Below are 19315 nucleotides of genomic sequence, written 5' to 3' on the forward strand. Positions count from 1 at the left end.
ATTTCAGCTGTTCAAGTTTTCTGCCTCCTTCTAGAGAAGTATTTTCTTGTTTGTCTTACTGCTGCATGAAAGACTAAACAAGCTAAGCTACATGAGAAGTTCTCCAGTCTTCCAGTTATAGTAATCATGGGTGGTGCTTGTAACACTAGACATTTTCAGTGAATGTCCCTTTAACTACTCTCAACTTTTGCAAATAATACTTGACCATGGAAACTTGTTCACTAGTTTATTGAAATTAAAAAAGATTTATAAAACTGAAGATGAACGTTTGAAAGGACTTTACATAAAGCAACAGTTGCTAACAAACAGATTAGGCAGTCAATCTGAATTGGACTCATTATGCACGCCTATAATACAGATGTGGGTTCCTCAGACTCATCGTACATGTATTTGATACCAACCCTAAAAAATAATCCTATAAAAATTGCTTCAAAGCCCCTTTTGCATTGCAATAGTGCAGCAAACCACAAGTAAACAATTTCCTGTTAACCTGTTATTTCAAATATAGACTGAAAAGGCAACAGGCGTTTTGTGCAATTTCATTTTAACAAACTTTAAGTTGAAATATCAAATCTACACAGTGCTGTCCCTTCACAGAAGGCAAGGAACTGCTGGTTCATCATGTAGGAGGGCGTCCACGGTTCTGTAAGCTGTGAAAGTGTGCCTCCTTCAGGATCTGGTTGATGTGGAAGTAAGGACCTTGACTTAGTGCAGACTGCTCATGGAAGGATGGGGGGGTGATAGGACTGGATGCTGCAATTATCTGGTTTAAGCTGGTTTCTGGACCACTTCCTCTGTCAGGGCTGTTGATGCTACTGCTACTGCAACTGCTGCTGCTATCACTGCTGGAGGACTATGAAACAAAGAGAAGGTTAACAGGAAGGTAACATTTACATTTTTCTCCTATGCATATTTATACAGCTTGATTAAGAAATTTTTGTTCTCAATATCTCCCTCCCACAGAGTTTCATGGGTCACACGTAGCCCGATGGACAATTCAGGAAGTAAATCCACTGAATGCCAAGAAGGCACATTCAGTTGCTTTAGTGAATGTCAGACCAATGAGAAATTTCAGGAAGCCCAGGTGATGTGCAATTGTGTCCACTAACCACTAGGGCTGTTTGACCCAACTTATTGGAAAACCACAGGTTAACAGTTCTTTAATCAGGTGCTCAGACTTCACAACTGAATTTTAATAAAATTTTTGCCTGCTAAGAACTGGAAAAGAAAGAACAAGATTTTAGTAAATTTCATGTGTCTCTAGAGCTAGGTGAAAAGTTTCATAAAATTCCCTTTTCCCATTTGTCAAAATTTGGTTTGAAACAAGTTCAGAACAGCTATGCATGTCACATGAAGCGAAACATACAAAGTGACGTGAGACTTGAAAAAATTAATGCAACAGGGTACTTGCGGTATACTTGTAAATACATAGTGGAAATGTGCTACAAGTTAGATTTCAGTCCTGGTTCTTAGTTTTCTGAAACATAATGCACTTTATACTGCAGTATTGCAGTGAGAAACAGTTATCCAGATATCTATATGTTAGCCTCAAGGCTACTAAGCAGCAAGCCACTAAATCACTTTCACATGCAGAAAGTAAGACAGAACTCATGATTCGGCTTGCATAAGAGGACAGTGTTTTTCTTTAACCAGATTAAAATGTGTATACGCTTTTAATGGTCGTGACACCAATAAAATGTTGTCAGTATTCCACACACAAAAAGTGTATTTTCTGTGTTTCAAGAGACATCAAGTGGTTTAGGCTAAACAAGTTTAAGGATAGCCAATATTTTCATGGATTTGCTTTAGTTGCAGTTAAACAGTTTCCTGTTTTGTTATTCTCGTGCATTGTTCACAGTGCTTGAGAATCAGAAAGTGAAAATATCTAATTTGTCATCCACTGTGAATTAAACTTAAGTGAGCTTTATAAATAGTAGACTTTAAACATTCTTTAATCTAAAAGTATTGTTAGTAAATTTAAAAAAAATAAATGATATTTTTAAAAAGTTTTTTCGCCTGAAAGCATCCCTTTATCTTGGCGTACATTATTTTGGCCAAAAGGAAGAGAAATGTTGGCAAATATCTACATATCCCTGTAACAAGTCCATCTTGTCCCCCAACCCTTAGCTTGATTACAAAGCCACTACAGATTTTTGTATGAGGTACCATCATACAACTAATGTTTGAACTGTATAAATCAAGATTGGGCAGCCATTATATAACTTATTTTGGTGGAGTACCGTTTCTTTAGAACAGTCAGCAGCAATTTTAAGTCAAGCCCAATAAGATACACCTCTACCCAGATATAACGCGACCCGCTATAACACGAATTCGGATATAACGCGGTAAAGCAGCGCTCCGGTGGATCAAAGCAAGTTCAATATAACACGGTTTCACCTATAACGCGGTAAGGTTTTTTGGCTCCCAAGGACAGTGTTAGATCGGGGCAGAGGTGTACATCTAATGTGTGTTTGTACTCTAGGCATAACCTTGAAAGAGTCTACTACTGAAGAACAGTACACACTGTAGAGTTTACTCCAAGATCTGGAGCAGTGCTTGCTCACAAATCTCAGACTGCAACAGAAGCCACTTACATAATCAGCCAGAATTATCCAGACTCATCAGGTCACTATATAAAGAAGTGTTTGACATGGACTATGACACCAAACTATAAAGGCAGAGTGCATAACATTGATTTATACAATAGGTTATAATGATTCCACCAGAACAGCAATGAATTCCACTTTGTTTTTTAGCCCAACTATAAATAGAAAAGCAAGAAAACAGCTGAGGCTGACAGAATTGTTGAGTCTGGATTATGGGCATTTGAAATCAATGCAAGAGCACTGAGTGTTAGAATTAACCAGGTCAACTAAAAAGAAAGATTTCAAACTTACTCTGTTAAGAATGCAACGATCAGTCAATGCTGTACGAGTGACTGGCTATTTTTTCTACAGGTATTATACAGAGGTTACACAAGAAAGGCGTGGAGTGGTCACTAATCCACATTTGCTAAAATCACCTTATTTTTCATCAACTACTTAATGCATAAAAAATAAACTGTGCACTTTTACACTCAGCAAGTTACGGCAGCCTTGGAGAGAAACCCACCGCACAGGACACTGTGTTTTCTTTTAGTCTGCTTTCCTTACAGTTTTTCGTTACAGGCACCTTCTGAAAATCAAGGTAAAAACTATGATCAGTACTTGAAATTTAAATATTGATTATTACTAAGTCTTAACAGAACACAATTTTTAGGGCCATTAGTACTGACTGAAGATGGTTTCCAGAATCTAAAAGCATTCTAATTGTAACTGTTAGGCGAAAATACGGCAGAGCTTGTGTCCTGGGACGTGTTTCCTACTTCTAAGGCTGTTGACAGGTCTCTCCAGTCGTCAGACCATTCTCCATTTTTTTTTTTTTTTTTTAAAAATCAGATACAAAAGCCACTAGAAGGTGAAGCTCTTTGTTGCCCAACTCACACTGAAGACATACCTTGTGATCAGGTTGTTGCAAATCAATTTCTTTATATACAGGACCATAATTAGGCAAATAGTGTCCCTTATAAGATCATTGCTGAAATCATAATAATTATCTACACAACAATAGACGGCTATCAAATGCAAGATCAAGGAGAAGTATCTGGAGAAGGGTTACAAACATCTGCAATATTAAAGGGCATCTTCAAAATTCCTCTGTTATATCTACCCCATATTATATATCAATACATATACCAAGTAGTTGTAATGCTTCAGTTTGGCAACAATTATAAAACAGAACTTGAACACAAATGATCGGTTAAGTGTTTCAGCTTACTTTGCCGTTCTGTAATGGAGCACCAAGCAATGCCTGAATCTCAGAAATTGAAGTATACAGCCATTTAGACCAGCGTTTCTCAGATGCGGACACCGTGGCCACATATGGCCACCAGGAGCTTTTTGTGCGGCCACAGCCTACTGGGTGGTGAGTAGCAGTGGCCCTCCTCCGGGGCCACTAGCAGGGGTTGGGCCCTACCCCCATCTTGGGCCACAAACGTCAGAAGAACAAGCAGCCGGTGTGAGCTCCCCACCTTCCCGGGGGCGGTGGGGGTTGGCCTTCAGCCTAGCGGGCTTTGGGCTCTGGCCCTAGGCTCACGCCTCCACCACACACACACACCCCCCATTGCCTCCGGCCGCAGGTGTGGGCCCCAGGCTCCATCCGTCCCCATTGCCCCCGGCCCCCACTGTTATCTGGCAGCCAGTACGTCCCTCGGCCCGCGCCGCTTCCAGCAGCTCCCATTGGCCTGGAGCGGCGAACCGCGGCCAGTGGGAGCCGCGATCGGCCGAACCTGCGGACGCGGCAGGTAAACAAACCAGCTCGGCCCGCCAGGGTGCTTACCCTGGCGAGCCGCGTGCCAAAGGTTGCCGACCTCTGCCCTAAATAAATAAATTACAATGATTTGGACAGGTATATGTACATATTTGTTTTTCCTAAAGTATTTTAGGAAAAATTGTCAGGGGGGCCATCAGCAAGAATTGGTGGCCGCACTCTGAGACCACCAAAATTTTTGTTGTGAGAATCCCTGATTTAGACCATCATTCTCAGAGTCTTCTGAGACAAGTTTGGGAGTAGGACTAAGTAAATCATTTTGGGATCGGAATGAAGAGCTGCAGATACCACAGTAACATTTGTGGGAGCTAGCCTAGTTGCAGTGCTTGGCAGAACCATGTTCAGATTCTCAGAGCAGTACCAAAAAACCCACACAACAGTAACCCACTCAGTTGATGGAGCAGTATTTCTAAAATCCAGGGTGTCCTGTCCTCAGCCTGACTAACCAATGATAGGAGGACCGTTAGGAAATGGGGTTAACGAAGGAAAAGATTATTCAGGAAGGAAAAGCATAAGTCAGCCAAAATAATGAAGATTCCCCATTCTTCCTCAGGAGAAAAAAGTTCTTAGGGCTCCTCACTGACGATTCTGTTCCTCATTAAGGGTTCCATCCAACACAGCTATAAGCCCCTGAATTGGCCACTTGACACCAGGCAACTTATAAGATCAGCTACAGTACAGTGCAAATCTATATATGCTAGAACAGACTATACAAGAGGTAAAAATACATGCATGTGCATCTGAAGGCAGGACCGAAATTTCTAGTTTATAAATGGATATTTTTAAGCAAGACTAAGGTTACAAAGCTAACCTCTTCGCAAATGCAAAACCATCATCCTGAGCAGGACAGAAAACACAATGTCAAAGCATTCAGAGTGCTAGTGCAATAGCCAAGATTTAACATTTGCAGTATGCCCTAATATAGCTATTTTGTAACGTGCATTTGTGGACCAAACTGTACTATAGAAACTTCAGCTCATCCTCTAGGTTAGCAGAGTCTAGGAGTGTTGTGGAAGGAGCATGCTCAGTTCTAGGAAAGAGGAAGAACCCCACATCACTACTTAAATTTGCCAAACAGTCGCGCTGACAGATTGAAGAGAATCTTCCAACTTCTTCTGATGGAGGATTTAGTGTAGTTGGAGTCAACGGCATTGTCTATGTGAAAGGATAGTCCAACAGGGTGGAACAGCAAAAATCCTTTGGATTGGATCTAGCTCACCTAGACAACTGAAAACAAATCTACTGGCCAAACATGAGGGCTACTTAAAGTAAGAAAAATCAATACCCTATTTGAACTGCCACTAACAAAAATCAAGTGATTTCTCTTCATCTATAGCAGTGGTTTTCAACCTGTGGTCTGCGTACCCCTGGGTGTCAGCAGACTGTCTAGGATTTCCAAAGGGGGTCACACCTCCATTTGAAAATTTTTAGGGGTCTGCAAATGAAAAAATATTGAAAGCCACTGATCTAGAGGAACCACCACCTTGATTTTGAAAACAGTATATAAACTGCTGTCAAGTGACCCAAGTAAACGAACTGGAAGGGGGGGGGGAGGGGGGGAGGGGGGGGAAGGGAGAAAGATATCCTGCTAAACTTCCTTTTCAGTTTTACTAATCTTTGATGTTATAATTCTAGTACAGTGGTTCTCAATCTGGGGCCGCTGCTTGTGTAGGGAAAGCCCCTGGCGGGCCGGGCAGGTTTGTTTACCTGCCCCGTCCGCAAGTCCGGCCAATCGCGGCTCCCACTGGCCGCGGTTCGCTGCTCCAGGCCAATGGGAGCTGCTGGAAGTGGCGCAGGCCGAGGAACGTACTGGCCACAGCTTCCAGCAGCTCCCATTGGCCTGCAGCGGCGAACCACGGCCAGTGGGAGCCACGATCGGCCAGACCTGCGGACAGGGCAGGTAAACAAACTGGCCTGCCCGCCAGGGGCTTTCCCTACACAAGCAGCGGCCCCAGTTTGAGAACCACTGTACTAGTAGGTATAGTCAAATAGATAAGATTTTCAAATTGACAACATCCCTTTAAGTAAATCAAGCTCTGTATGATGATTGGAAGACAGAAGTTAGCTGTGTCTTCAAACTGAAGGCAGGGAAGAAGAAATCAGAATTCACTTAAATACTTTGAGTGCATGCACTCAGAGGAAAAGCACTCTCCTCCCCTCCATTCTTACCAAGTTTAGAGTTACAACTCCCCTCTGCCCCAAATTCAGCAGCCTGGAACTGTTCTGAAATTCCATCAAGCAGAGGTTGCCTTGTTTTCATGGTGATTTGTCAGTTACAAAGCAGAGATGTTACATATGGTCAGCACCCTCAAAGCGATATAAATTAGAAGTATGTCCATGCACCATAAGCAGAAGATTCAATTTCACAACTTGGCATGGGAAGTCTTTAGAGAGATACTGGAATAACAATCTAATGTCATGGCATGCTTGATTCAGTGATCTAAAAATCTTGGTGAGACCAGAAGAAAGGGACAGAAAGGCCTGAAAATTAGGCTCTTGCTTAAACTGCATGCATCAGTGACATAAATTGTGATGTTTAGTTCATATGGGCAGAGGTATTTTTAACTCTACTGCCAAAGCGGCAAAGACTTGAAGTTGCCATTTCACACAAACACCTGCATTGCAATATTAGATTCAACAGTTTGATTTCACTGCTGGAATGGCAGGTAGAGAATCCACTCAAGGCTCATGCCTATGCTGTCTGTTTGCAGACAATTCTTGGAATCATAGCAGTTAGCGATAGCAAAGCTTTATTATGTCATCTACTCTCTCCCTCTGCATGTATAATACAAGATTATTCCCATCTATGTTTTTACTGCTTTGCCCAGTCTAATGTTAAGTGTTTATATGACAAGCAAAGGTGCTTCAGCCACTCAATTATTCCCCTCCCCCCCGATATTTTTAATTTCATTGTTCCTAGTTCAAACCCTTGCTACACACTAAATTCTTCCTCCTCCCTCCACAAAGTTTGGTTCGCCCATAGCTGCTTGACACCCCTAGAGAGATGTTCCTGTTGGATAAGTGAGTCAATGTCAAATGGAAAGCAGATGTTTTCTGTACTGCTGTTATACCCAAGAACCAAAGGGCAACCTCATCCCAGGAAGTCTTACTTCCAGAGAAAGGATAATCAAAGAAGCCATGGGCTTTCATGATGAACAGCTTGATTGTAGGGAAAAAGTTCAACAAAATCATGGTCTGTCACACCAGCCACTCCTTTAATTTTAAACTGATGGACAAGTCTTGCTGCTTAAATAGTTTAGAACTATGACAATAAAATAAAGAGTATTTTGCTTAAAATAATGTAGCACACAACTTTTTGTATGGCCAAAATACAGTACCAAGGCTAACAGCTTATACTAATTGAAATATGTACCACGCCTCTTTTTTTGCCATGACAAACAGCCAGGCTTAACAATAAGTGGTCTACACACAAAAAAACCCCACAACATTGAACACATTTAGAAAACCATCTCATTACCGTCCCAAACATGAAGGAGTCTCCTTCCTTTGCACACCTTTCCCTGTCCATTTGCAGTAGAAAAATCACTGCAATTCAGAAATACGTACACTAACTTCTCAGTGTCGACGTATACAATGATTTAGGCAGCACTGGACACTAGTAGCACAGTTTGGGAATAAGCAGTGGAAATAAGTCTCAAAGCTAGAAAGACCGTACTTTGCCCTTGCATAGCACCTTCCTTGTGCGGATCTCAAAGTGCTGTGAAAGCAGCTAATTTAGGATGTGATCCAATACCCCTGAAATCAATGGAAGCCTTTCCATCGACTTCAATGGGCATTGTGACCTCAATATTCACACTACCCCTGTGAGTTAGGCAACTATTAACAATGTTTTACTGATGGAGAAAACTGAGGAACAGAAAGGTTAAGAGGTTACCCAATGTCACACAGAAAACACATGGCAGAGGTAGGAGGAGAATCCAGCAAGCTAAAGTCCAAGTCCCATATGAACCACCAAACTCTCTCAAAAAACTGAAATACTTGGCATCAATATAGTGCTTTGCAAACATTAAATGAGCACTACTGCTTACTAAGAGCACTGTGTACCACAACACTTACCAGGCTAATAGAACCATTAGCATAGGAAAGAGTGTTCATTAGTTATATCACTTTTCAATCATTTGTTACTAACATTTAAAAAAAAAAAAAAAAAAAAGGCTGAATTCGTAAGTAATGTGTACAGCCAGACAAAGCAACCACATGTTCTTGTTACTGAATCCTTCCATTTGTTGTCTTCCCGATTGTGTTACATCTAATTTCAGACTGTAAACTCTCTGGGGGCAGAAAATGTCTCTTTTCTAGCTGTAAAGTGCTTAGCATACTTTGAAAATATATTTTTGCACAGCATCCAATTAATAAAGTAAATTAGTAGTTATAAAACACAAAACCATTTAAATGAAAAATAGTCAACTGCAATGGAAAACATGCTGATTTCCAAATTGTGTTAACAGAATTCAATACTTGAAACGCAATTTTGTGCCAAGCCTCAGAATTTTATATACAAAATATGTAATGAAAAAAAACTACCAAGTTTAACTTAGCTGTTCTCCATAAATGTGATTATACACATTGCAGTAATTATTCCAGCTAGAAAATTAAGTGAAATGTGGAATCTAATTGGAAAACATTTCACCTCAGTATCCCAAGAGTCCTGAAGGACAGCATTTCTGGTACTACGCTTTGTCTGAGGGATGTGGCCATCTTCTTCACTGCCATTCCGTCTCCTCTTCCTAAAGAAATCCATGGGAAAAGAGTAAAAAAAAAAAGTTAGCAGCCCATTCACAATTTATATTACCTCATTTTGTAGTCAACCCCATGAATCTGTGACTGAACAAACAGCAAAAACCATACACTATAACTACTTATTGGATTCCTCAAGAACCCAACAACTGCTTATGACTTTTCATATTTTTCCTCAACTGCTCACCACAGAGTACTGGGAAATACATCCCCCTCTCTATGTAACCAGCTGGAAGTTTTCAAGGCAGTCCAGGGGATTTGGACTCATCTTCCATTAAAATGAGAGAAAAATATGTTTAAATTCTCTAGATTGCTTTGAAAGTCTTAGCCATACATATAAGACACTTATCTAATACTCAGACATTTCTAAAAAATAAGCCTGGTGTTTCTGAATGACACCTGACTAGAAGGAAAGCAGCAGGGAAAAGGATGGGGGTGACTAAGTTTTCAGTAGCTACCCAATTAAATTCATCTTGCTTATATAGATCCTGCAGTTAGACACCCACGACGACTTGCTTTATTCTCTCAACTCTGACAGCATGAGATGTTAAATAAGGTTCCTGGTCAACATTTCTTTAAACACTGAATGAAAGCATCCAAGTGAGGCTTTGAAAAACACAACATTAAAGGCCAGTCTTGTTAGTCCCTCACTGTTTGGGATGGTTTTGCCATCCTCTTATGACATCATTGTTGCTTCATGATATTATGAAGACAAAACATAACAGCAACCAAGAGGTATTTAACATTTTAAGATGCTGCCATCTCTTTATAAATTGGCAAAACCTTAATACTAGTGGCACATAACCCTTTCCCGTCATTTATACAATGATGATAGCACCCAGCTGGTAGTCAGAATCAGAGCCCCAACATGCTAGGTGTTATACAGTATCTAGACAAAGCTATTCTAGCTTCTGGAAAACAATACACACCACATGATGGGCTTAAACAAAACACTTGTATTGGAATTTGTCTACAAGGACAGAATCAATACGAAAGCCAGGTTGTTATTTGGTCAGTGCCTTCTGGATAACAAAATAATAGTGCAGCTTTATTTGTATTTTTGTGGCACGTAGGAGCCCCCACTAATGGAGCAGGAAGCCACTGTGCAAACAGAACAGAGATAGAACATAAGCTCTTTGGGGCAGGGATTACGTATAAGACAAGAGATAGATACAGATGAACTGACGGGGGTGTAAAAGGAAGCCACGGGAAAACACTGATCACATATGATGTGCTTTCAGCACACCAGCAGCCTAACTCTTGTTAATTTTTTCGTAGCACTGTGGCAAAGGAAAGTTTTGAGGAGGGATCTGGAGGAGGAGAATGCGGTTGCTTTATGGATGTTTATGGGGAACTCCTCCCAAATATGAGAGGCAGCATGGGAGAAAGGTGCTAACACATGGGTGATACAGGCTGGCATTGAGAGCCAATCGGAGGTGGGAGTCGATGTTGTTATACTGAGAGAGGATAGGTAGAGTGGGACTGTGTAGTAAAGGGCCTTGAAAGTAAAGACAAGCAGCTTCTTTGATATGATCAAGAAGAGGGAGCCAGTTGAGGGATAAGAGAAGAAATACATGATCAAGGTGATGGGCTAGGAAAGTGATCTTCGCAGCACCATTCTGAAAGGATACGAGCAGGGGGCAGATTGCATTTGTCAAGGCCAGAGGAAAGGATGTTGCAGTCATTGAGATGTGAGAGAGGCTGAGAGCCTGGACAAGATTTTTAGCTGTTTAGATGGATACAAAAGACCGTATCTTACAGATGTTACGTGGAAGGAATCTGCAAGATTTAGACAGTCTGGATGTGAGGACCTAGAGAGAGGCCTGGGGCGAGGATGACAACCAGGTTATAGGCAGGATGGTTTTGTTATCCATAGTGAGCAAGCAAGCAAAGACATAGTGGAAAGGGCTGGCAGAAGGGGGAATGATTAAGAGCTGTTTCAGCCATGTTGAGCTGATCACTAGACATTCGCTAGCTGTCAGATAGAGGCTGTGTAATGGTACCCTGCCCCCAGGCCCTGCTGTGAACTCCCCCACCCTTATGCTGCCCACCTAGGTTATGTCTACATTGCAATCAGTCACCTGCAGCTAGCCTGTGTTAGCTGATTCAGGCTCCTGGGGCTAAAGGGCTGTTTAATTGCTGTGTAGACATTTAGCTTTGGGCTGGACCAAGTGAGGTGGGAGGGTCCCAGAGCTCAGGATGCAGGCTGAGCCCTAGCACCTACACAGCTCCTTCATCTGAGCCAACAAACCTGAGTCAGCTACCACGGGCCTGCTGCAGGCTTGCTGTATCTGACTGCAATGTAGACATACCCTCGGCAGGCAGTGTAAGGGGAGGGGTGGGGGGAGTTCACAGCAGGGATTAGGGGCACTGGAAGTGGGGGACCAAGGCCAAGTGAGGGGGCAGGAACCAACAGCAGTGTAAGGGCGCAGTCTCTCAATGTGCCCCCTCCCCATTGCCGTGATGTTATCAGCTCTCCCCTCCCCCATGCAGTCCTGCCCCCCTCGCGCTGCTCAGGAACCCCCCCCTTGGAGTCTCCCCCCATCCCCTCCCCCATGCAGTCCTGCCCCCCTCACGCTGCTCAGGGAGCCCCCCATTAGAACCTTCCCCAAGCCCCTCCCCCATACAGTCCTTCCCCTCTCGCGCTGGCCAAGGGCCCCCCCTTGGAGTCTCCCTCCCAGCCCCTCCCCCATGCAGTCCTGCCCCCCTCACGCTGCCCAAGGCCCCCCCAGCCCCTCCCCCATGCAGTCCTCCCCCCCCTCGCGCTGCCCAAGGAAACCCCCGTCCCCTGCTCCATACAGTCCTTCCCCCCTCGCGCTGCCCAAGGGCCCCCCCTTGGAGTCTCCCTCCCTGCCCCTCCCCCATGCAGTCCTGCCCCCCTCACGCTGCCCAAGGAAACCCCCGTCCCCTCCCCCATGCAGTCCCCCCCCCTTTGGAACCTTCCCCCCAGCCCCTCCCCCATGCAGTCCTTCCCCCCCTCGCGCTGCCCAAGGAAACCCCCGTCCCCTCCCCCATGCAGTCCTTCCCCCCAGCCCCTCCCCCATGCAGTCCTGCCCCCCTCGCGCGGCCCAAGGGGCCCCCCCGCTACCTCAGCCCGAGGCCGCCCGCCCCCTCGCTCACCTCTGTCGCGCTCCCCGCTCGCTCGGCAGCGGCTGCCGGCAGCTCATGGCGGGGCTCCGGGGGGCTGGGCTCAGAGGCAGGGGGTGTCTCCGGCCGAAGCCCAGACCACGGCCCCGTTGCCAAGACTAAGCCCCCGGCCCTCCTCAGCTCCCACAGCCGCTTCCGGCGTCTCCGCCTCCTACGCAGGCGCACTGGCCATACTCAACCCCCCTCGCCCCCGCCCAGCTTTCCTCTGCGCAGGCGCACTGCCCACAGCCGGCTCTCTTGAGTCTTCCCCGCAGGCGCACTGTCCCATCCTCTTGGCACTGCCCTGCCTGCGCAGGCGCGACCACCAGCGCTCTCCCGTCCTGCGTAGACGCACTGACCACGCCCCCACTGCCCTACGCAGCATTTCCGTATCGCGCATGCGCATTGTCTACGTGCTGCTTTTATGCGCATGTCTAAAGGCCAGACTACCGACCTGGTGCTCATGCGTATTCACCACAGCCGGTGCCTGAGACGTCTGCGCATGCGCCTCACCTCCGCCTAGACGGGTAGGTGACCACTGTCTTGCCTGTCCGGAAATGCTATTTGTATTGAATCGTAGATGAGAATTCCGGGCAGGAATCTGACTCCGCACAGGGACTCAGCCAGGCTGGTCCAGTAGCACAGCGTCAGAAAATGGCATTTAATATCAGGAAGGACTGACGTCACCCCGCGGAGGGGGAGGGGAGGTCCCCTAGTGCTTGCGCTGAAGGGGTCAGCGCAGCCGCGGAATGGGGAGGGAGGTTAATGGCTGGGAGGCGCCCGCAGGGCCTGCGCTGGGTCCCCTGTCAACAACAGCTTTATTGACACTCTCAGGCAAACAGCCCCCATGGGACCCTTTCAACAACAGCTTTATTGACACCTTCAGTGCAAGCAGCCCCCCATGGGACCCTTTCAACAACTGTTTTATTGACACCCTCAGGCAAACAGCCCCTCATGGGCCCCCCGTCAACAACTGTTTTATTGACACCCTCAGGCAAACAGCCCCTCATGGGCCCCCCCGTCAACAACTGTTTTATTGACACCCTCAGGCAAACAGCCCCTCATGGGCCCCCCGTCAACAACAGCTTTATTGACACCGTCAGGCAAACAGCCCCTCATGCCCCCCCCGTCAACAACTGCTTTATTGACACCCTCAGGCAAACAGCCCCACATGGGCCCCCTTCAACAACAGATTTATTGACACCCTCAGGCAAACAGACCCCCATGGGCCCCTTTCAACAACAGCTTTATTGACACATTCTGTGCAAACAGCCCCCTCTCCCATGGGCCACCTCCAACAACAGCTTTATTGGCACCTACAGTGCAAACAGCCCCCCATGGGCCCCCTCCAACAACAGCTTTATTGACACCCTCAGGCAAACAGACGCCCCTCCCGTGGATCAGGGTCTCCCTTCAACAACAGCTTTATTAACACCCCTAAGGGTCACCTGTCTCCAATGGCTTTATTCTGTTTCTTTTAGAGGCTCCTACTGGTGCCCATCACCCTCGCCTCTGAGCATCTCCCATGTGAGATTTGAGACTGGCAAATGAGATAACAGCAAGGGACTGCAGGGGTAGATATTGTCACTACTCTCCACTGGGGAGGAACTCAAATCATCAGGATACTATCCTGCCTCCCCTTCTTGTCCTATTTTTTCACATTGAAAAGCTGGTCACTATCAGAAGGCCTAGGTTCAGCAGCGGCTTTCAGAGTTACCCAACTCACGATTGTATCACACGTCGTGGTATTTTGTTGTTTTGCTTAAACCCCCAGCTCCTGAAATCATGATACTCTCAGCTTTCATTTATAAACAAAAATATGTTTCTAGCTCTCACTGTTGCAGAGAAAAGCTGGAATCCCCCCTCCCCCCGCTCAAAACCCAGAAGGTAAATTTAAAAAAATCAACCACCCCAACCCCAAAAATCTATTCTTTTTAAAATCTCATGATTTTTAGGCCAATCTCATAACATGCGTGGGTGGGGGGCTTTGGAGGGCCTCAAGATTTTTGAGCTCTTGTGGTTTCATTTGTAACACTGATGCAACACAGTCAGAACTAGCCCCTTGTTTCTGTCATGTCACGTGACAGGGTCAAGCAAGCTTCAACAAGAGCTTTATTAACACCACCACCTAAGACTGAGCAGAGCACCTCTCAGAGCCGGGGAAAGAGGATGGAGCAGCCAGCCACCACTATAGAAGGGCTCGTGTTTCCCCTAGGAAATGCTGTTGCTCCTGGAGCACAGGGCTGGAACTAAAGCTGCCCCCATATGCCACATCCCCCTGTGTCCCCACTGAGCAGGTAGGAATGGGACAGCTGGTCCTGCTGCAGGAGGAGGTGGGATATTATTGGAGCAGGGAGCTGCTTTCGCAGGCATGTAAGGGGAGGGAGAGAGCTCAGGCAGGAAGTTGTGTACTGCTCTCAGAGCAACTTTCACTGTGACAGAAGGCTGGAGAAGGGAGGTGTCCTTTTTATTTTCACATCTGGCTCACAGACAGATCAGGCAGCACTTTGAGCCCTGCTTTCTTCTCCCCACTGCGCCCAGTGCGTTTATCCTTGCAGGACGCTTAGGAATCAGGCAACCCTTGCTGCTTTTTTACGTTGAGGTTTTGTGCCTCTGACTGCTCGAGGAGGGGGAAGGGAAAACAACACTTCAACAGGAGCCCTCGGTCATTGCAAAACAAAATCTCCTTCCACCAGGGTTGAGGGGTTTTTTTTTTAGAACGTGCAGAAATGGCAGCATGAATGAGTTATCCTGCTCAGGGACCCCTACCATCAAAAGTGCAAAGCTCACCCATAGCTGAGGCAAGGATCATTCATTCAAGGTTTAATGCAGGATGTAGGCAAGTGCCGTGCCTAATTAAGGACATGTTTTATGCATGTGACCCTGGCAAGTTGCATTCCTGTATGAGTCTTGCAATTTTGGCCAGTCTAGGGCTTTCTCTACCTTTGTACCTCAATCTCACTCAGCCACTGTCTTATTTTTACTTGGGAGTGTTTTTTTTCCCTTAACTGTGTGTGCTTTCCTTTCTATTTACCTTGTCATACCAGACAACAGGATAAAATGTAACTTCCTCATGCTAACTAGACCCTGCTACTGGCCTCATTTCCACTCCTGCCTACCTTTCCTGAACAGCATCTCACTATAATTCCTATCACAGAATTTCTTCTTGCTATGACACATGCTAGTAGATAATGCTTTTTATTTTCCTTTCCAGACAGAAAGATGGCAGGTGCCCCCCCAGGAATGGAACTGTGCCCCTATTGTAGAAAGCCATTTAAGCGACTGAAGTCCCACTTGCCATACTGTAAGATGGCAGGAGACATGAAAGCTGCTTTTGACTTAGGCAAGATGGCCTCTCTTGACTTGAAAGCGTCTCAGTCCAAGCCAGTTAGACTCCTGGCCACTGAGAAAAAAAGGGGACAAAGCAAAGAGAAGATCACAACCCCAGACAATAGCTCAGAAAGAGAAAGTAAGAAAAAATCCCTTGACACAATAGGGAACAAAGTAGAAAGCAAATTAAACCCCTTACAAATAGGGGGTACTGCTGGATCAGAAATAGCCAGCAACTTGCCTGCAGAAAAGCCAGGTAAAAATACAAAGCGGCAAATTAAACTGACTTCTGAAAAGACACACAGAGATGAAGGAATGACAATAGTTCAAGAAGAGGCCAGAATGCACATGAATGCAGCAGAGGAGAGGACTTCAAAAGCAAAGCATGCAAAGCAGTTACCCACCAACCAGAAAAGCAGAAGTAAAAATACTTCTCATGATGAGAATTCAGCACCTGGTGGCATTTTGGAGCTTTCTTCTTTGAATAAGGATGGAAAATCTGCTTCAAAGTTTCCTAATGACCCAATAAGATCTGCAAAACAGAAACAAAGGAAGGTAGGGTCTTCAACACAGGAGGTGGCTGGTTCTCTGGATTTACCCACTTGTGATCTTGAAAGTATTCCCAGGGCAGCTATTGAGGGAGTGAAAGTAGTTATTGAGAAACATCGTGTCAAAGTGCTAAGAGGTAGGAATGAATCCAAAATTCAGGGCACTCTGGCAGACAGTGCTACCACAGGTAATTGTACAACCCAGGGTTGGTATCTGGAAATGCTGGCTCCAGACTGCTCTGAAAGCCATGCAGACACAGTCCAGTCTGTCCACTGGAAGAATGTGAACGTTACGGGGGCCATGAACACAAATGCTTTTAGTCTGGAGTTTGCAGAAAGTAATACCTTGAGTGGAGAGAGAGAAAAAGGCAATCGTTTAACTGCAACTGGAATGCACGTACTCAGCGATCCTGGGAAGGCTGACTGTGGAAAGAGCCCTCGTGGCCTCGTTCCGCTGGACAGAGTGGCTAAAAGTGAGACAGAAGAGAAGCAGTTTACCTTAAATGGTGATGTGGATTCTAAGGCCTCTTTCTCTGCTTCCCTCCCTGAGAAGCCCCACCCGTCAGTGAGAGAGACTCTCAGAGGAGCCAGTGAAGGAATAGCCAGCAACTACCTAGCCTGTGTGCAACAGCTTCTGGTGGATGAAAAGCAGGTTGCCTTACTTTCTGAGTCTGTTCTGAATACAGGGAGAAGAGACAGCGAGCTGGCTTTGAAACAACACTTGTGCTACACCTCTGAAAACCAACCTCCTTGTCTGTTCCAATCTTCTGGCAGGAACATACAGGCAAGATCCATTGGACTGGAGTGGTTTCCAGAATTGTATCCCAATTATCAGAGGCTGAGCATGTTTCCAGGGAGACTTCTCCAGGGGGACGCGGCGATCAAGATGAAGAAGATAGAGCCTGGTTTCTTGGAAAGACCGCAAGGTAAAAGGAGGCTTTCAATCATCACTTTTGAGATGTACTGCATAGCGACCGCTGATGGGCTACATCCATTATATAAAATCAGGATTTGGGGAGGGGGGGGTCAGGGACTTATTGGCTGACTGTTCTTTAAGTGAGCACTCATTTATGAGGTGTCACATGGGACCATAACTGCATTCACTAGGGATAGCATGGCTTTCCATGGAAAAGCAAGGTGGCTTCCCTCAATGTGGGCATTGTTTTTCCTAGACAGGACACACCTCAGTGCAGCATAAGATCTCTCCAGTCCAGGGGGAAGGGTTGTATGTTTTTCCTCCCCAAAAGTAGCAGGGAAAGCCCCATTGTTGGAATCATTTTGAACTGTGCTAGAGACCAGTCCGTGCGTAGAGTACAGTCTGCAGATCATGGTGTGTGTGGGCAAAATACCCAGCCCTGTTTTCCCACCTCTGACTTTTGTGATTCTGTTTTGTAGCTCCCCTCGTAGAAAGACGTCTGATGGAGGTAAAGCTCAGGGAGCTGCCTGCCTGGCTGGCAGCTTGTGATTTCTCTCCAAAGGGACTGCTCGGAGCAGTGCAGAAAGGTGAGCCGGGATCACTTGCTTCTTCTCTGTTAACTTGTCTGGAGCGTAGTCTAAAAAAACCCAGGAGTAGTACGTTGATGTGAGAGACAATAGGAGTTATTTGGCATGAGTTATCTTCATGTAAAAGGAAGTGGCTTGGTAGACTACTGTAATTTTAAAAGCCAAATGGTTGGATCAGTCAGCCCTAATTTGAGATGAATAACCAAGCTGGCCCCATGTTTCTATTTCAACAGCCTGGAGCAGTTACTACAACAAATACATCGACGTAAAGAAGGGTGGAGCTGCTGGGATCTCCATGCTGTTGGCTGGATATTGCATCCTCAGCTATGGCTGGAGATATGAGCATCTGAGTAAGGTTTTCTTCTTGGCCTTTGTCTCTTCCAAGCAAATCCTTCTTTCGTTTTAGAGCAAAAAAAAAATCTCTTCATTAGTCAAGTGATTTCAGGGTTATAAACACTAATATTGGAGCTCCCTGTCAGGGAACTGACTAGGAGCTGACGAGAGTTATCCATTATTTATGGATTGTAAAGCCTTCTGGAGGAAAGCAAAAGCTGACATGGTGGTGAACATTAGCCCAGGCTGGTTGGTGGCTTCATGCCCTGTGATTAATACCCTGCACAGCAGGAACCGGGCATGCTACAGAGGCAGTGGTCTCATTCCCCAGCTGGTGGAAGGGAATACCCTACGTTACTCAACTCGGAGACAGCTGGTCTATGAAGGGAGTGATGAGCTCTGAAGAAAGTGATAACTATTCCTACCCTGTCCAGAAGGCTGGTGACTATGGTGTTGGCTTAGAGGGATTGAGAACATACTGCATTCCCTTCCCCCTTGGGACATAAATCCTGCATGCTCTCCTGTTTCATGTAGTTTCTAGGGCAGGGCTTTCCTCACACTGCTGAATTTAAGCAACTTCCTATCATGCAACTGTTTTTGAGAGAGCTGCTATAGGACTCCAAGTTAAAGGTTAACATTTGTAAAACGCTTTGAAGATGAAAAGCATTACGTTATTTAAAAACGTAATTTCCAGCCGCCGTCCCCTTTCAGGCATACAGCTCGTGTCAAAAAGGCCAGTGCCATGCTGCATACATTACCATCTCAGCACCTTCCAGTACTGCATTGAGCAACGCGACTACACGGCTGTCCCATGTTTGTTCTCTCATTCTCTTCCCAGGGGAGAAGCACGTGCAGTGAAGTGTCTTGTTTTGGTAGGATGGGGGGGGGGGGGCTTTAATATACACGTGGCTGTGTATTTATGTTGGGGAAAGCACAAAGAAGTGTGCCTTGCACGTGGGCTGGGCACATGCACAGATACATGGAAACATCTAACCAGTTGAGCTTGACGAGTAGCAATACTCTTATTGCTACTGGCTGGGTGTAATTAGGATTTAAACCTCCTCATTCCTGCCGCTGTGTTCTCTTCCCTTCCTCCTTGAACTGCTATGCCAGACAGCTGAAGCATGATAGAGTCAACCTGCAGGAGACAATTATGGTAAACCAAAAAGATCAGTTAAACCCCACTCCAATAAAGCAGTTTAGACATTTATGGTCCTTTGAATATCTAGGAGGACTTTAAACACTACCAGAGAAACATTACTATTTTTCACCAGGGGTAACATATTGTAGCGTTAACGTTGTATTTCTCGCTCTGTAAAGAACAAGATCGCTGGCGCAGGTATCACTGA

The 19315-nt window shown here is 45.6% G+C and overlaps 2 protein-coding genes across 4 annotated transcripts; one reads left to right on the forward strand and one right to left on the reverse strand.

The window, feature by feature from the left end:
• Nucleotides 1-212: 212 nt before the first annotated feature.
• On the reverse strand, nucleotides 213-12437 carry VCF1 (VCP nuclear cofactor family member 1). 3 transcript variants are annotated; one of them, XM_065415561.1, is made up of 4 exons: nucleotides 12247-12437; nucleotides 9020-9116; nucleotides 3112-3171; nucleotides 213-853 (listed from the first exon to the last, which is right to left on the reverse strand). In XM_065415561.1, exons 1-4 carry the CDS (start codon nucleotides 12291-12293, stop codon nucleotides 620-622), a joined length of 438 nt encoding a protein of 145 aa, XP_065271633.1. In that variant the 5' UTR covers nucleotides 12294-12437; the 3' UTR covers nucleotides 213-619. The 3 variants fall into 3 exon arrangements, with proteins under 3 accessions (XP_065271633.1, XP_065271632.1, XP_065271634.1); XM_065415560.1 differs by having other exon boundaries at nucleotides 3112-3174; nucleotides 12247-12436; XM_065415562.1 differs by lacking the exon at nucleotides 3112-3171 and having other exon boundaries at nucleotides 12247-12436.
• Nucleotides 12438-12696: 259 nt separating this feature from the next.
• On the forward strand, nucleotides 12697-19315 carry MTNAP1 (mitochondrial nucleoid associated protein 1). The gene is made up of 5 exons (XM_065415969.1): nucleotides 12697-12779; nucleotides 15467-17056; nucleotides 17526-17633; nucleotides 17867-17983; nucleotides 19287-19315. Exons 2-5 carry the CDS (start codon nucleotides 15475-15477, stop codon nucleotides 19313-19315), a joined length of 1836 nt encoding a protein of 611 aa, XP_065272041.1. The 5' UTR covers nucleotides 12697-12779; nucleotides 15467-15474.

The sequence above is a fragment of the Emys orbicularis genome, chromosome 13 (assembly GCF_028017835.1).
Source record: "Emys orbicularis isolate rEmyOrb1 chromosome 13, rEmyOrb1.hap1, whole genome shotgun sequence".
NCBI lineage: Eukaryota > Metazoa > Chordata > Testudines > Emydidae > Emys > Emys orbicularis.

Coding starts and splice junctions, on each gene's coding strand:
- VCF1 (XM_065415560.1), bottom strand. CDS start 12,293: ATGAGCTGCCGGCAGCCGCTGCCGAGCGAGCGGGGAGCGCGACAGAG. Junction 3,175..9,019: donor AGGACTCTTGGGATACTGAG/GTGAAATGTTTT, acceptor CTTGATTTTCAG/AAGGTGCCTGTAACGAAAAA. Junction 854..3,111: donor AAAACACAGTGTCCTGTGCG/GTGGGTTTCTCT, acceptor TTTGTTTCATAG/TCCTCCAGCAGTGATAGCAG.
- MTNAP1 (XM_065415969.1), top strand. CDS start 15,475: ATGGCAGGTGCCCCCCCAGGAATGGAACTGTGCCCCTATTGTAGAAAG. Junction 17,057..17,525: donor TTTCTTGGAAAGACCGCAAG/GTAAAAGGAGGC, acceptor TCTGTTTTGTAG/CTCCCCTCGTAGAAAGACGT. Junction 17,984..19,286: donor CTGGAGATATGAGCATCTGA/GTAAGGTTTTCT, acceptor CGCTCTGTAAAG/AACAAGATCGCTGGCGCAGG.